This window comes from Malaya genurostris, chromosome 3 (assembly GCF_030247185.1).
Source record: "Malaya genurostris strain Urasoe2022 chromosome 3, Malgen_1.1, whole genome shotgun sequence".
In the NCBI taxonomy this organism is placed as follows: domain Eukaryota; kingdom Metazoa; phylum Arthropoda; class Insecta; order Diptera; family Culicidae; genus Malaya; species Malaya genurostris.
Genome location: NC_080572.1, coordinates 9,043,185 through 9,061,855, shown reverse-complemented (window position 1 = coordinate 9,061,855; position 18,671 = coordinate 9,043,185). Strand labels below are relative to the sequence as shown.

The 18,671-nt window shown below is 40.7% G+C and overlaps 1 protein-coding gene across 2 annotated transcripts in view; it reads left to right on the top strand.

Moving 5' to 3' along the window:
* LOC131433737 (protein chiffon) overlaps positions 1–18,496 on the top strand; it is a 33,554-nt gene extending 15,058 nt beyond the window's left edge. For both annotated transcript variants that reach the window (XM_058600316.1, XM_058600317.1), the window contains 3 exons: positions 1,235–4,040; positions 14,472–15,809; positions 16,746–18,496. In XM_058600316.1, coding sequence (XP_058456299.1) covers positions 1,235–4,040; positions 14,472–15,809; positions 16,746–17,746 — 5,145 coding nt within the window. In that variant the 3' untranslated portion in view covers positions 17,747–18,496. The remainder of the gene's footprint in view (positions 1–1,234; positions 4,041–14,471; positions 15,810–16,745) is intronic.
* Positions 18,497–18,671: the final 175 nt, after the last annotated feature.

The following is an 18,671-nucleotide window of genomic DNA, read 5'->3' as shown; positions in this document are numbered from 1 at the left end:
TGCTCAGAATCATCAATTCGTTGTTGTTTTTGATCGATTGTGAGCTCGCGCGGCACCCATTTTGCACAAAGCTTTCTCATATCCAAATGTTCGTGAATAATATGTCCAATACGTTCCTTTGATATCTTTAGAATGTCAGCTATCTCGATCAACTTCACTTTACGGTCATTGAAAATCATTTTGTGGATTTTTTTCACGTTTTCATCGGTAACATCCTCTTTTGGACGTCCACTGCGTTCATCGTCTTTGGTGCTCATATGACCAGTACGAAATTTTGCAAACCACTTACGAATTGTTGCTTCGCCCGGTGCAGAGTCTGGATAACACTCATCAAGCCATTTTTTGGTATATGCGGCACTTTTTTTCATCAAAAAGTAGTGTTTCATCAACACACGAAATTTCTTTTTATCCATTTTTTTCACAATAACAAAAGTAGCTTCACTCAAAATGCAATATCTCACAAACTAATAATCAGACAGCTGTCAAATTTATACACGTATCTTTTGATTTTGGTACTAACTGAAAATGGTATGGATTTAATTCTAGTGGCGCCCATTCATAGAAACGATACGAACTTTTCAGCCGATCTGTTATTTTCTTATTCAGTTGTTAGCTAGGGACTTAAGCTTTCCATTGATGTATAGATGCCGGTAACCGAACACTCTCCCTCACAACGTAGAATCGAGTCTAACCCAAGAGCTTTCGGAAGACAAGTTAATGAAAGAAAATACTCGAAGTAGGTAATATGAGACTCATATCCGCACGACTGACGTAAGACTGTTTTGGGGAATTATCCAATCGCCAATGTTATAATGAATAAAATGAATTACTTAGATGGTCTTGTATATAAGTTCTTGAACCCGAATTCGACCCGTGCCCGATTGGAAATATCGAATTTTTGCCGTACCCGGCTGAAAACCGAAAATAATTCGAGTTTCAAAAATTGCACTTTAGCGATGGTCGGGATTCGGGTATTTCATTAAAAAAATTGTCGGGTAAAAGAAAAGATTTTTCAGGTGCAACACAGCTGAACTTTTAGTTGTGCCCCTGTGAAACCCCTCTCGCTGGAGAACACTCCACACAACACCTATCTAATTCACCCTCTATATTCACTAGAAAGGTACCGATATTAAATTTTTATATATCATCTCCGCATTCAGTTTATGTAGTAGTACTTCTAATTGGAATGATTTAGAAAGCTAACCAAATTATACTCTTCTTTCTTCCTTCACAGAATAAACCAACTAAACCGCGCAGTCGTGCGGATGCTATGCTTCAGCGTGTTCGACAGCAGAATCAGAATAACAGCAACAATCATTCAAGCGCATCCAACAATCGTCTTTCAGCGACATCGGCTCGGTCCCGTCCGGACAGTCCGTGCAGTCCGGTACCACCGGTGTCAGCAGCAGCAGCCGCACCGACTCTTACCACATTCCGTCCCGATCGCAACAGCCAGAGCCCGGCACAACTGGCCAAATCCTGGGGTAAGCCGATCTGGACCACGGAGTACGCGATCAAGTTTCTGAACAAGGTTATCGAAACTTGCAAAGCCGATCCGGATCTGTGCGCCCTGTCGAAACCGTCGGCAGCCGCGAAGAAGGCAACTAATTTGCAGCATTTGCGAGGGGATTTTGTTAAGATCGAATCCTTCCAGCGGCACTACAGACCGGCATTCCAACTGTTTAAGAAGTGGCCGTGGTTGAACTTGAACTCGAAAAGCAGTAATTCACCGTTCGATAGTGAGCGGGAAAAGTCCGTTCCTCCACCACCGAGTGCCGCCGCCAGCAACAAAACTGGCAAGGAAGCAACGACAACTCGAGTGGAGAACAGTGTGAAAACAACGGCCACAACCAATGCAACGACAAAGCAGCAAACCCATCAACAGCAACAGTGCGGTTATTGTGAAATCTGCCGGATCGAGTACGATGTTTTGGCAAACCATCTGGTCGCGGAAGAACACAGTGCATTTGTGAACAATGACTCTAATTTTGTCGCGTTGGATAAACTGATCAATGATGGTGGTGTTGGATTGGAAGCATTTTTAACTAAGAATAAAAAACTTGTTGAATCATTCGAGGCGAAAGAAAAAGAAGAAATTGCAAATAGTGGAATTTGTGTGGACAATACTGTGAAAGAAGTTTGTGGGGAGGTAGAGACAAAACGCGAATCAGATCGCAAAAAAGAATACAGTGAACCAGAGGAAGCACCAAAAGTTATCCGAACTTATTCGAAGAAACTAATCCGTGCAGCCCAGAATCCGGAATCGAGTTCTCCTCCTGCGAAACGCACGTACGCCGGTCGGAGAATCGCAAAACCGTTGTCGGCAGCAACCGAAAGCACAGAAAACGCGTCGGAATCGCAAATGTTTGGACGACGCTCGGCGATCTATCATCATCCTCATAACACATTGAATCACCATAATCATCAGAAAGTGAAGGCAGCTAAGCTCGTTCAGCAAGCCATACTGAATAACGGATCGACTGCAGCCGAGTTGGTCAAATCGGTTGCAAAAGAAATAGAAAGCCAACAACAGCAGAAGAAGAAAGCTCCTGTCTTCGACGCAGAGGCGAATGAGATGAAAGTGCTCAACGATAGCAGTACTACTAGCGAGAAGGAGAAAGATCGTCAATCGAAGCGCGGTGCTGCGGACAGAATGGGACTGAAAGGATCCACTCTCAAACCGGTGAGTCATCCGGTCGAGCTGATGGAATGTGAGGGTTTGGATCCCAAGAACACAAAACGGATTAGTCTGGGCTTGCGCCAGAATCCCAAACGAGCTAATTTGAACGAAGATTTTACCAGTTTGCTAGATGAAACGCTGGGACCGATGCGGAAACCTCGGGTGAGAAGAGAGTCCGCTAAACGTGTTAATTACTCCGAACCCCGAGAGGATGAAATCGCTTCTCAGGAGGAAATTATGCAAAGCATTTTGGAGAGTACGGCAAAGGAATCCAGTGAGAATGATAAAAAGAAATCAGCATCCTCAAAGCGACCGTTAGATGTTAAAATTCGGGGAATTCGGTGGAGAGCTCCATCCCCACAAGCTCGACCTCCCGTAAAATCCCCGCTGCTTTACAAGGTTATTGAAGAACCCAAACTAAAAAGTAAAAAGACAGCCTCCCCTACTAAGGACCCCAACGCAACCGGAAGTCAAAGCAAAACCAATAAAAATGGTTTGATTGTAAAAATACGCAGGGTTCGGCAATCGGAATTAAGTTTACTGAATGATGAAGCGGAAAATTTCATGTTCCCCAAGAAAGATGATAGCTCAGAGGAAGAAACAGACGAAGATCGTCAAACAACATCGGAAACTGGCCCCGGGGATTATTCTCAAGAAGTGCTGAGTAGCGATTACGACCGGCGAAATTCCAGCATGCGAAAATCTGCCGCAACGCCCGCACCAAGAGGGAAACGGGGGGCATCAGTACCGGCTGGCTCGAGAGGCTCCCCAAATAAACGAACTGCCAAGGAAACAAATCAGGAGCTCGCTACAACACCGAAATCGGCCTCTGGAAAGCAACGTCGACCCAATCGGGGTGTGGCAGGGCTTATACACGACAATGCCGAGTATTACAAATTTCCTGATCCGGGATCTAGGTTGCGATTTCCGGAAGCCCCCATCCAGCCAGCCCCAGCAGTAGAAGATGATAAAAATGCCGCAATGAGTCCACCACGAGGAGTGGGCAGAAAACGTGCTAAAAAAAGTGCCCGCGGTATTACGCCAGCACCTTCCACGGTCACCAGCAGCAGTGCCGAGAAGCAGAAACAAGAACTGCTACTGGGAACCCGATCGTCGCCGACGTCACCCTACCAGCACCAGGAGTTGCTGTCCAACTGTGGCAAAAATATCATCAACTATGTCAAAGGGAAGGAGGATGGGATGGGGGTATTCAACTGGAGCACATTTAGCCGAAACTGTAAACAAATTGAACCGTATCGGTTCGCGTTTGAGCGAGTTCCCTCGCTGGAACCGTGGTATGAAACGTTCCAGCGGCAGGACGAGAGCCGGGAGAAGATGTACGAATACTTTGGGAATACCGGTGAGTTTGTTTTTTCTCGGACATTGAAAATAAACTTTTTTTGATTCAAGTTTCGTCTTCAACTCGCCAGTGCATAACAATTTATGTTGTACTGTTATGCCTCATGACTGTTTTGTACCCAAAAAGATCAAGTCGACAGCTCCGGCATATCCACTATGCCAGACCGCTTTAGTGGGACAACTCAAAATGACTAAAAGAATCGCTTTAAACGGTATTCTAAATTTGAAGCGTACGCCCTGCGTAATTATTACGTGCAGATTAATGAATTATACAGGAAAACCGTCAAGCGTTGCCATGTCAATTACTTGAAAAATGTATGATGGAAATTGAAATCCTACTATGTATAAGGCTTTTAGGAAACATGTAAATGAGCAGAGGAATGAGTCTGAGTTAATTATAATTAAATTCGGAGACCTTTTTCAAGCGAAACATTTACTGTTCATACTCCCACATAGGTTCTAGTCCGACGATCTGTTCCACGTGGGTTCTAGCCCGACGGATAACGTTTATTTTTACCCTACTTTGCGAAATTGCAAAAATCGGAAAAAATATCAATTCAGGTTTTTCCTATATCGCAAGTACTAAGTCTATACGAGTCCCGTATTAAAAAGCACGTTTCAGTAAAAAAAATGTACATGTTGTGTTAATTTTTATTCTGTCCAATAGTGCATGCAAATCTTTCGCTAATGTAAGATAAACTGTATGAATCGATCTTTGAATATGGAAAACGTTTGTTTGTTCAAAAAAATTGTATTATAGTATTCATACTTTTTTTTCATAAAGTAAGCAACAAATACAAGCCATGTGAATCGAAACTTCATGTATTTGCAGATTTAAGTACGCTCAACATGCAAGTTTACCCACAAATCTTTTTGCCTTTCTTCGATTAATGGTAGAATTATTCCAAGGATCGTGTTTCGTCCAGGACATTTGGATGTGTCTGGTTCTCTAAGATTCTTGAAATGTCAAGTTGTTTACCACTCACAATTTTTAATTGCCTTTTACAAAATATTGAGCACGGTTTAATTTTACCATCATTTGTGATCAAACTACTGTACCGTAACTCTAAGCTTTCTTTTCGAAAAAGTATCAATATATGGTCGATTCTTGTCTTTATCCAATGTGTACTGAATAATGCTGAAATTCGATTGAAAAAATCAGTTGGTTCCATGTCCAATATAAAAACATTTTTCTTCGTTTTCGATACAGTTCTTACAAATTTTGAATAAGTTATTGGCGGATTTCGACGTATCGCCTTCTCCACAAACTTAATTGTATCGAACGATTAAAAGTTTCACACGAATGGGAAATCAAACTTGAAATTTTACCGCTTTGCGAAAAAAGCATAAGGTCATTTGGCATAATACCGTTTGGCATACCGCCGCTTGGCATAATGATTATTTGGCATAATAGTTATTTTGCATAGTGGTCATTTGGCATAATGCCATTTGCCATAATAATTATTGGACTCGCAATATTTTAATCTAATTGGAAATTTCGTTTGTTTTTCGATCGAGGAATGTTTCACAAGGAAAACTCGAACAATATGTGTGAATCTTAGTTTCGGTCCAAATATTTCGATAATATTAAATGAAACAGTATTATTATTTTCTATTTTTGAAATTCTGTAGTAAATAGCACACTATCATTTTATATAAGCAACTCACTTAATGCTAGCACAATATTCTATTCGTTATCAGGGCTTGCATATTGAAGCAACGAATATGAACGAAAGGGTTTCACTATCTGTGCTATTCACACACATTCGTATGTCAGGTAGAATTCACAGCGCAACCCAAGCCAGGAGAGCTGCTTCGTTCGTTCGTTAGTTCATGAATATGCCCGCTTGCTGAGACCTATGCTTCATGAGGTTAGCATTTGATGAATGGTTCTCATATTGTAGATGCCTATGAGGAAACTAGTTTCATAACTTTTAATTCCGATGAATATTAATTTAAAGAACATTGCTTTTAAATTGCAAAATTTCTGCTATAAAATGTTTAAAGTCTGTTTGAAATGTGATCAAATTTGGTCTTGGAATGCGAACATTATGTTAAAAATGATTTCTGTAAACCTACTTTTCAAAAATAAACCGTAAACATTGCCTATATGACGTTGCTTCGCGTCTTGTAGCACACCGTAAGGCATGGTCTTCTTCCTCGTACAATACTAACGAGAGTGAACCCTTCATTTCATTACATTGTCATGGATTGCTTAGTTCATGTGTTAACTGAGAATGAGAACACAGACAATTTACTTGGCAAGGGGAATTGGTCTGCTCAGTAGCATATACTCTCACGCATCCAGTTTCTCTCTAATATAGGTCTCTCATTCAGCTATGTCAAGCAAAGTGTTCACAGCAGATATTTTTTGTTGCTTCGTTCGTTTGAGGATTCACAATACAAGCCCTGTTCGTTATAAATAATTCAGGTCGGAAACATCGGCAGCGCCTCGCGGAAATTTCCTCTGTCTAGTTTCGGGCGTTTGCCCGGAATACCCAAAGCTAGGGGCTAGCCCTCAGTTAAGTTCTGTTAGGCAGCATGTTTATTTTTTATGCCAAATTACTGTTATGCCAAATGATCATTATACTAAATAACCATTATGCCAAACGTGGTAGCCCTATAGGATAAAACCAGTATGCGAGTATATTTTTGTTCGTTAACAAGAGTACTCCCTTATTAGTCCCATCGGTGTACGGTCATTTTGCTGACGGTCATTAGGCAGGGTGTACGTTATTTGGCCGAATTTTGTTTGGCATAAATTTGTTTGGCATAAATTTGACTGGCATAACTTTTGATTGGCATAAATTTGTTTGGCATAATGTCTTTTGATATAAAATAAAAAGACATACTGTTTCATTTGGCATAACTGATGTTTGGCATAATTTTCATCTGGCATAATTTCAATTGTGCATATTTTCTTTAAATATTCTATTTATTCTGGGAGTATTTCCGATTAGTGCTCGATTCTTACTCTCGATTTTTAAGTGAATATCTTTGTTATGTGTCTATCAATGTGGCGCAGCCACATAAACGAAGCCAAGGAGGCTCGGTGGCACTCAGCCACCGAGGCGACGCCGGCTGAGTCGGCCGCCGACCCGCCGTCGGAAGCGGCGGCCCCCGCACACAAACCTGTAATCCACTCGTTTGCCCGGTCTATTCAAAGCTAGGAGCTATCCCTTGGCCTCGCATTAAAAAAACGCAAGGCGGCGAAGCCGCTTTTAGCATTTATTTTCTAGTTTGAGACCACAACGAGGACAAGGCAACCTCGGTGGCGCCAACCCGCCGAGGTAACGCAGTCCGAGTCGTCCAATCACTAATCGGAAAACCTATAATCCAAGTGTTTCAGGCCGTTATGTATTTCAACCTTTTAATTACTCCCAGAATAAAACGAATCAAAAGAAAATATGCATAATTGAAATCATGCCAAATGAAAATTATGCCAAACAACAATTATGCCAAATGAAACAGTATATATTTTTTATTTTATGCCAAACGACATTATGTCAAATAGATATATGCCAAACAAATTTATGCCAAACAAAGTTATGCCAAACAAAATTCGGCCAAATAACGTACACCCCATTAGGCATACGGTCAATTGGCATAAAGGTCATTTGACATGAAGACATTTGGCTTACACATTGTTTGGCATACGGTAAAAAAAGCCTGAAAATGCCGAATCACACAATGCCGATTCAAAAAAGGTAAACATATGTTAAGACGAAATCGCTCCGCTTTGCATCGCGGAAATAGGGAGTCTAAAAAAATGCCGAAATACGAAAGGCCGAAATACATAAGGCCGACGATGTTCTTATCTATCACATAAAGCCGAAATTTCGGAAAGCCGAAGCATAACAGGCCGAAAAATATATAATGGCGAGTGAGTTACAATAATTTTCTCACGAAAAAGTTACATTTTTAGCGGAAATCCACTTTTTGTCTACATATTAGTTATAAAAAATTGATTTTTTCACTTGAGTAGAAAAGATATTTATTTAAATCTGGCATCCTTTCCTTCTATACCTACAGAGTAGATCAACATAAAAAGAGCTCAGCTCTTTTTCGATTTGTTTACTTTTACGCTTCCTGTGTGAATTATGAAGTTACGCTCTTGCGCATTTTTCGTGAAATTGGTTGGTTTTTGCGACTAAGACAAATCTGCGGGTAATTTTATTGTCTCGTTTACTATTTCCAGTAGTAAAAGGTTCGTAAACCATCTAAAATAAAGAAAAAAAATAGTTTCGCCTTCCTTACTAGCAATTAAAGTATCGCCCTGTTCGTTGGCATGGAACACGGAGGGCGAAACTAACGTAAACAAATGGAATGACAGTTTCGCCCTTTATAGTTCTTTGGATTACTTAGGTTGAGATTTTTGTAGAATCCGAATTTTTAGAAAAATTTGTAGGATTTTGAAGCATTTATTGGTAGGAGAGAGTAACTCGATTTGTTTACTTTTGTAAGATTCGCTCTAATTTAAAAAACAGCTGATTTTTTCATTATTCATCTACCAACAACTGTCTTTCGTGATCACCTTTGTTCGTTCTTTTTCGCTGATCTAATTTTTTACCAGTTTTTAGAGTTGTGTGTTATTATTGTGGTACAAAGTATTTGGTAAGAATTCTAACGTTTAGTATATTTAGAAAATAATTTCATTCCGACCTGAAAAACTGTTTCGTCCACTAGTGTTACAATTGTAGTAGAAACACCTAGAGAAAATGAGAAGCTATCAAAAATTGAAAATTGATTTTAGTTTTGTTGACTGAAAAGTCAGGCAGCTAAGCCGAAGATTTTCTTGCATAATTCAGAAAGCCGAAACGATTCTTTCAACGAGCAAACCGTTTGCCCGGTCTGCTCGTTGAAAAAATCGTTTCGGCTTTCTGAGTTTCGGCCTTTTGAGGTTCGGCTTTTTGTATTTCGGCTTTACGTTTTCCCGCCTTTCGTATTTCGGCCTTTTGTAGTACTCCCCGAAAATAATAGTCAGACTTACGCAAAAGGCAGAAACCTTGGAAAGCCGGATTTCGAAAGGCCGAAATTTTTGGCGGATCGTTTATGTTAATCTATCAATGCGAAGCCAAGGTGGCTCGTTGGCACTAAACCACAGAGACGACGCGGTATTGCAGAGTAAAACGTACAATTGGTTAGATGTATTGACTAATGACTAATGAAAATTAATTTGAATCAACAACCTACGTTGCTAGGCTTTGCTAAGGCTACATAATACCTTCGTTGATTAGATATTGAATGACTACTTCGATTACAACACGCCATCTAAGTTGGTCGTCAAGCCTCCGTCGTAAGCGGCGGCCCCCGCACACAAACCTGTAATCCACTCGTTTGCCCGATCAATATAAAGCTAGGGGCTATTTCTTAGTCATGCATAAAAAGGTCGCAAGGCGGCGATTCCGCATTGTTTATTTTGTATTTTTCATACAACGAAAACAAGGTAATGCAGTCCGAAAACAATTGTTTCTAGTAAGGAAACCCGTATGTCAAATGACCGTATTTCAAATGTCCTTTATGTCAAATATTGTGTATGCCAAATTAGAGATGGTCGGGTATCGGGTATTTTACCCGAAACCCGACCCGTACCCGTACCCGACGGGTTTTTTGTCGGGTACGGGTAAAAATTTTTATTTTCAATCGGGTACGGGTCGGGTACGGGTAAAAAATTTTATTGCTCACTCGGGTACGGGTCGGGTACGGGTAAAAAAATTTACCGCTCACTCGGGTACGGGTCGGGTACGGGTAAATTTTTTTTTCGGATCGATTACCCGACCATTTGTACTTCACATAAATATGTTTACACGTTGACGAGATTTTTTCATTGCAAAACAGTTCTTCCGAAAAATAATCAATTTGATTCAAGGGGTTTTGACATTCGCGCCTAGGACCAGACCTGTCAACTGGCATCTTTTTCCAGAAAAAAAAACATTTTTTTCTTCATTTAAAAAAAGATCAATCATAGTTACGTGGAAAGTTATGTGAATATTTACCACCCTACTTTGTTTATAACATATTTAATAAGACACACTGCCTAAGCTCTATGATGTTGCGGTCGGAATCTACTTTTCACGTAGGTTTTAATGGACTGCCATTTTAAAACTGTTTAATGCACAATTCAGTAAAAGTTATTTGATTCTAATACTGCCCATACTCGCATATCAGTCTCATATCGATTTTCGCCAATTTTGAGTTAGCTTGAGGAATGGAGTCTTTCCTCAATATTCTCTCAGAAATTGCAATGAAAGTTAAGGGTTTGTTCAGTAAAATAGAAAAAATATCAACTCATTTCTGTGTCCCATATGCTAAAGTACTCGCATATCAGTCCCATTCAGTGCAAAATTTCCATAATTTCATTTGTTGCAATATTGGAACAGCAAAGGTGTATTACCGATATTTAGCATTATGGAGCAAAGCAAAGTCTTGGCATTACATTTCTTTCGTGGATTTTGGTCTTTCTGTTTCAACAGACTTCGCAGCCGATTCTTAGCGTACAGAATCTTTGCATGTCTAGTACTATGGATCCTACTGACACTAAGAATCCTTCCAGGTCGGAGCTCGAACATACGACAGCTGGCTTGTAAGACCAGCGTCCTATGTATTGAACCGCCAACCCGGGACCAGCATTAGGGAGCACAATAAATAAAAAAATTCGGAAATAAGCTTTTGATCGTCTTTTTCTCAACATTCCGATTTCCCATATGGGACTGATATGCAAGTATGGGCAGTATATAAAATGTAGTGTAGTACTCATATCACATTCAGATACCAGAAAACTGTTATTTTAAATATTGGCTAGAGATTTTTAAAATTTTCATAAAAATCATTAGGATTCTTACCATAAAAACATGAACATTTATTTCAGAAAATCTGCATAGAAGTTCTTCTTATTCTGCACTTTTGGGTGGTGTCACCTCACTTGAAATGACACCGATTGATGGCACAGCAAGTTGGGCTATATTGCCAGTTAATTTACGTTTCTTTTCACTGAAAATCTCGATGCGTGACAGTCGCAAAAGTACGGGTGAAAATCTTTTCACGCGAAATGCTCAAATTTTCACCGTGTTCACTCGTTGATGGTTCAATGGCTGTAAAAACCACCAGCTACGCTTAACATCGTTGGTGTGGGTTTGTGAGGCTTACAAAACGGGCATAGTTGACAGATTAATTTAAATCAAAATCATAATTCATTTTGCTTTGTAGTAAAAAATTGTAACCAAAAATATTTCCTACGAATGCTCAAACTACTTACACTTGAAGGACTCACTGTTCACCATGTTCAAAATTAAATTTTTCGCACCGGGAATACACGTACATTGTTTGATTCTTTGGTCAATTCACGTAAACGAACTGATAACACACTATTCATTTTAGGGGATGTTCGCATAACATTTATTTTCGTCACGTATAATATTCAATTTCACATTTGGAACTATTTTACGTGATTTTTCAAGTGATTCGAATGTGAATTTTTATTTGTGTGTTAAGATAACGAGCACGCTTACTTGTGATTTTAAAGAATTGGACCAAAAGTCGCACTGTTTCGTAAAAACCATACCTACCCAAAATTGAATACAACGGGTATTACGACATTTTGGGTAAATATGCTTCTCGAAAAATTTGAGTTGATATTGAAAATCTACAGGGTCCGCCATCTAACATTTATTTTTGAACTAGCGGTTATTTCGACATTGGTAACCTCAATATCACTTCTGATTTGACAGAAACTTATACCGTTTTCGTTTATTGATCAGAGCAGCCCGAAAGCTGACCCAGAGTCGCCCAAACAACGTTTGATATGTTTGTTTTAGCAACCTGCGGTCGCTCTAGATCGGACTCCAATCGCGAAGATTCGCTCTGAAAATTTTCTCGGGTCGCACCACGCATCCATGCAAGTTTGTTTATTTTTTCTTTTTTTCATGAGTTGTTGTTTAGGGCGCGTACCACGTGTTCGTTTTACTCGGAGTCAGAGTAACCCGCGTCTAGGTTCAAAAACGAAAACGGTATTAGTTGTATCCTTCCGCTGAACGAAAATGGTTGTGTATACGCTTGAGGACCGCGTGAAAATAGTGCAGTTTTACTTTCAAAATCATGGTAATGTTGCGGAATCGTCTTCTCGGATGAGGCACATTTTCATCTCGGCGGGTATGTTAATAAGCAAAATTGTCGCATCTGGGGACGGAAAACCCGCACGTCATCATGGAGAAGCCGATCTCAGAGAGTGACGGTTTCGTGCGGATTTTTGTCTGGCGGCATCATTGGGCCTTTTTTCTTAGAAAATGAGGCAGGAGCCGACGCCACGGTCAATGGCGCGTACCGCGTCATCATTAGCGATTGGTTCTTCCCGTTACTTGAAGAGGAAGACTTGGACACCTTTTGGTTCCAACAAGACGGCGCTCCGTGCCACACAGCCAACGCTACGATCGATCATCTGTGCACAGTCTTCGAAGATCGAATTATCAGTCGATATTCGGATGTCGTTTGGCCGCCTCGGAGCTGTGATTTGACACCGTTAGACTATTATCTTTGAGCGGCTGTCAAAGATAAGTGTTATGTGGACAAGCCAGAGACAATTCAAGCCTTGAAGGACAGCATTCGTGCAGCCATAGTTGAAATTAAACTGCATACAATCGAAAATGTACTAAAAAACTGGACCGACCGTATGGCGTACTGCAAGGCCAGCCGAGGCAGCCATTTGAATGAAATTATATTCACAATTACCCGGAAGGATTGTACTTTAATATGAAAAAATAAATTTTGAATTCGGATGAACCGTTTGTTTTTTTTTTTGCATGTTTAAAAAAAAGTTACATTACATTATTCATGCTTCACAGTGTATTTATATGTTTAAAAGTAAACAAGCATTTTAATGTATTTTTCTTACCAACTAGAGCCTGATACGGCTCGATATCTAAAACACTTTATTTTTTCCATACTGAATTTTGGTAAAATTTTTACTACTCATTCGGGTCGGGTACGGGTACAGGTAATTTTTTATCGGGTACGGGTCGGGTACGGGTAATTTTTTTTATTTTTTATCGGGTACGGGTCGGGTACGGGTAATTTTTTTTTATTATTGATCGGGTACGGGTCGGGTACGGGTAATTTTTTTAATTTTTAATCGGGTACGGGTCGGGTACGGGTAAATTTTTTTGCTGATCACTCGGGTACGGGTCGGGTTCGGGTATAAGAATTTCTATACCCGACCATCTCTATGCCAAATGACCTTTATGCCAAATGACCTTTATGCCAATTGACCGTATGTCCAATGACCTTATTCCTAATGACCGTCGGCGAAATGGCATGTAAGCGTTTCATCTTGTTTTGTAACAGATTTTATATAAACGAATGCTGTCAGGTGACAAATGAGATGTAAATAACTAACGTGGCATTTCATATTTTATAGCAGTTCCTGAATTGTTCATTATAGCGATGCTAACAATACTATTATTGGCTCGCAAAGATCATTCAATCGCACCTATCGATACTTGCAATGAACACACTGGAACACTTTTTGTTTTGCACCGGTTTATGTTGAAATGCTAGGAGGCACAACAGTCAGGGGCGTCTCTTCCTCATGTGCATCTCGTGCACTGCACAACAGATCAAATTGAAGGAATTAATTGCATCACCCCATCCGCATGTAATTATTTTTATATTCTCTATTTTTGAAAGCATGTCGGATGGCTCCGAATATAAAATAAGGAGTGATTTTGTCCACAGCGCAATATGCACAAATTTTCCCTAAGCTGCAGCAAGCGCATGCAGCTTGCGCCAATAACAGCCAAACAATCTTTTCATATCGCATTGCCATGGTGCTCTGAACTCGAGTGCTTTGCCTTGTGCACCGAAATTGCGTATATTTACACACATCTTATAATACATCGAACTTAAAATTTCAAGTATCTCTTGTCACTCTGTTAGTATCTTTTCCGTGCACATAAGTTACTGCACAGATTCAAGAACTTGTATGCACACCTTCAGGAGAGACTTATGCTTATGGCAGTTGAAAACGAATTGCTGTCTCAGTTACAACATTGAAGCGGTTTTATTGATGAAGTTATTGAAAGATTATCTCGACGTGCAGAGCGCCGAATTGTAATTGTACTGTATCGATGATACGAAATAAGTTTGAAAAAAAAACTTCCTTCGAAAAGTATATCGTTATTTCAATGTATTGAAAAACACAAGCGAATATCCATTCCTCAATCTTTGGTTTTCACTTACAACGAACTGTTATATATGATATCGTACCACTTAAACAGTGCACAACCTGTGTCACGAGGCGCCACTGACAACAATAAAACATAAACTTTTTTTTCATTGACGAGTCGAAGACGGAAAGTAAGGAAAATTAAAACCGGTTATGTGCCCTAAGCAACCCCTGACTATCTTTTACCTTTATACTATTTTCATGTATTATTTTCAGCGTATCGAAAACTGCCATACGAGATGGGGCCTTTACCACCATTGAGACAAAATTGTTGCATCCTCAACTACCGGATGAAATCGAAAACGCCCGAATCAAATGTTCCAATTTCTTCTGCCAGCAGCAACAGTAGTATCAACTCTGCAGTACCAACAACTGCTTCAACTAACGAAACGACTGCAACCACCACCACCGCTGCAACCCCGGCTGCTAGTGGAGATATTCTGATAACGGATGACGACGATAAGCATTCGCTGTCGTTACCGCTGAAGAAACGGAAACATCTTATCGATGCCGACCGGCCACGGAAAAGTCCTCGTGAGCATGCGTCAACTCTAGCCATCCTTAGTTTACTCCACCAACAGCAGCAACATAACAGGCGACGAACGATTAGCGGGTGTGCCAGTATCGCGATGACTTCCGGTCATTTTCTCCCACCGAGTCCTATGTACAGTCCCAAGAAGGCAGCTATTCAGCAGCAGAAACAACAGGATGGTGATTCGGCACTGGGAGACGAAATCCGATCTTCCTGCGGCAGTGATCCTATTTCGGAGAAGGAGATCCCATCCGAGGAACCTAACAAAATTAAGTTCGATCCCCCGGTGCTAGAGGATAATTTTATTAACTATAAGGTGATGTGTCAAGAGTTGGAAAATTTCCTAAATGTGGATGATGCTAAGCTTGACGATTTACTGCTGGACGTTACAGTGCAACCTCAATCAAATTTTGTTCCAATTGGCCTGAATTCAAACCAAACACCTACCAAGCGGGATCTGCTAGATATCGTACAAACCTGTGATAAAGATCCACCGCTCAGCCTGAAGATGGTCAGCCGGCACGAGAGTATCGTACGAAAAATTGTACAGTACGATCGGAAACCCCGTCCGCTTGCTGCCGTTTCCATTAAGTCCTTCGATGGTGGAGGAAGCATTGGATTCTTCAAGAAACGCATCAACCGCACCGGGTGGCCAAACGCGAAGAAGCGTATCGTGACGAGAAAGCAACAACAGCAACAACAACTGTTGAAGGTTACTAAAGATGATAACGGGACGTCAGACGAGGCTATGAAGAAGGAAGACCAGACATTATTGGATGGAGAGGGATCGAGAAAGTCTTCCACGGAGGAGTCTCACGCTAGTGTCTCGTCCGGGATGGAAAAACTGAAGCAAGAGGAGGAGGAGGAGGAGGAGGAAGACGATGTCGATGATGATGATGACGATGATGAGTTTGAAGATACGATGACGATGCTGGATGAAGAGGAAGTACCGTCCAACGGAAAGGTAGATCAGAGCGACGAGGAAGAGGTACTACCGGAGACGCCGAAGAAGGCAGAAATTGGTGAGTAATATTTTTTTTATAATAACGTAAGGAAACATCAAAAGGGACTTTTATTGTTATACGCCGTATTTATTGTTTCGTATTGTTTTTTTTTCTTAAATTTGTGATTGGTGATAATAAAAAATGGTGGGTATGTTATAACTGGACAGAAATGGATTGTGTAAAAATGAAAAATACTGCAACGCTTCCAGTGGGGCTAACGAGAGCAAAAAAACAGCAATTAGTTTTTTTCATTGTTCTGCTGTAGATTAGATTCACTTATTTCAATAGAAAAAAATATCCGAAATGTCTATGCCAAATGACCGTATTTGTGATGCTCGAGATTTGGGGATTTTTGAACTATTACGTTGGTACGTACTCGAAAATGGTGTCAAGCTTCATAAAATCATCAAATTTTCGTAATAAAAAAACAGATTTATTATTTAGCCCGAGGCTAGTGGCCATGTTCGCCCCACCAAAAAGTGATCTTTTTCGCCCCATCGTCGTGTCATGTCGATTTTGCGAAGTCATCACAAACAAAAAATATTTTATTATAAAAACCACGAATACTATTCTTAATTAGCTCAAAACACTCACTTAATAAGCTCAAAACACTCACCGTTTCTGAAAGTATTTTCTACAATCCAAAAATTCTGGAACTAGAAAATTTCACTTTTGACGAAAACATCGACTTTCGCACTCACCGACTGAGGTTAAATTGAGTGGACGGCATATCAAATGGACATAAGCCATTTGTAGCTGTAGCTCGGACCCACGTTTAGAGGGTTTAATCCATGGGATGTGACATTTAGTGTTCGAATGCAACAAACAGATTTTTTTGTTGTAGACTCTTTGTCCTCAAAAGGTGCAGTGCTATGATAATCCCTTGCAAATATTTTTGTTTCGGTCAATTCAATGAAAATATCGAGTATAAATTACCAATCTGTTTTTTCACAGATCCCCCCCAAACACCCGAACCCAGCCAAATCGAAGAGATCATCATCCCTAATCGTGCCAGCACCCGTCCGCTACCCAGCAGTAGATACGTAACAAAAACCACAACCACGATGACTCGCATCGATTACAACGTGTCCGTATCTTCCTCTACGATCGGAGTAAATGTAAATTTCATCTCCAACACGACGGCACCCGCCGAAGAACCGCTGGTACCGAACACCATGCGCAGTAAACTGATTGCCAACAGTGTACGAGGTGTGTCATGCCCTCCGGTGGCCTCGGTTGCCGTCAGCGGTGGACACCATGATGACGATGACAAGGAGTGTGATTCAATTAGCTCTCGCAGTATCTTCGTGAGTGATGATTGCGACACGACATCTTCGACGCTGATCAACATGTGTACCGAGGATCCGCTGGCTATCACCCGCCCTGGGACCCCAGCATCCCATCAGAACAGTGCAACTCCGCAACCTATCGGTACAACCGACGAACCCGCTGATCGCCCTATCTCGCGTTCACGAGTGAACAATACCCGCCATTTAGCCTGCAGGCCGAAGAAACGAACTTCTTCCGAGTGTATCGGCAAATCATCTTCCCTCCAGCCAATCGTCTGTATCGAAAAATTGAACTGCACTTCTATGCGAACGCGATCCTCCTCGCGTACTCCAGTCAAAACGTACAAACGATCCATTTTCACCAGCGCACTGGTAAACTCGTCGGGAATACCGCTGAAAAGAAAGAGAAAGAAAAAACATAAAATGAACGGCACGAGTTCCTCCGCGTCCGGTGGTACATCATCGCCCAGCTGCTCGGACGAACTGAACTCTGTCTCCTCATCTATGGAATGTGACGAACCGTCGACGACGAGTAATGGTAACACTGGGCAAGGGGGAATGTCCCCACGACGAACAGGAAAGAGCCAACCAGCAACCCCCAGTCCGCTCAAATTCTCCCCCCGAAAGTTGCGAAAACCCCGGGGGAGGTGGTACAGGGAAAGATAGGTAAGTTCCTCTCTGCATCAGAAGAAGTAGTACTAGTTATAATGGTAGCCGTATATATTAGTAATCATAGGTTATGTTTGTGTGTGAACTGGGAAACAAATGGATGCCAAAATTCGCCAGTTGACAATTGATTGTGAAAAGCAAAAAGCTTAACGTATACAGATATTTATTGGGATGTTCTGTGATTGGCAAAACAAATCCCAACGGGCTCTAAAATTTGGATTGTTCCATCCCCTCTCTCCGTGATCTTTGTTTTATTTTTTGAAAGAGTGCTGCGAAGCGGTTCTGTGGAGAGAGAGGAGAAAATATCGACTGATAACGAAAAATCGCAGACTTTTCGCACATTTTGTTTTTTTTCTGTTCAAACTTCCGTTTTTATCAACCGAAAATCGATTCAATGTTTTATTTGTACTGCACTTGATTTTTGATTAATATTTAATTTAGCTATAACGTAAATTACTATGAGCGCGACGCAAGATAACAAACCCAATACTGTTAGTTTTTTGTATTATATTTCCCAAACGCCCTTAGCTAATTTATATCAATGAGGAAGAAAATTAAATCACTAGCGAACCAATAGAAACATAGAAATCTTACAGTGTAGTGGATGGACAAAAATCATCAAGAAATCCATTTAAGTAATAACCGCATAAAAATGTACTTTCCAAAAAAGGATAACAAACAAAACTATTGGGAAAAGATATCTAAAGCGATACAAATGAAGGTGTAATAAAGAAGACTATGTTCACATTGTGTTGTTCGCCCTGAAGAATGAAATAGAGCGAAAGAAATAATCTTGAGGCGATGTCAATGATGACAATGAAAAAATGGCATAATGTCCTGGGTCTTGGATCTAGCAGCTTAGTCTTCGCTACTTCGCTGTACCGGGTATTCTTCTCTAATCAACTCGGTCAGTGACCGTTCG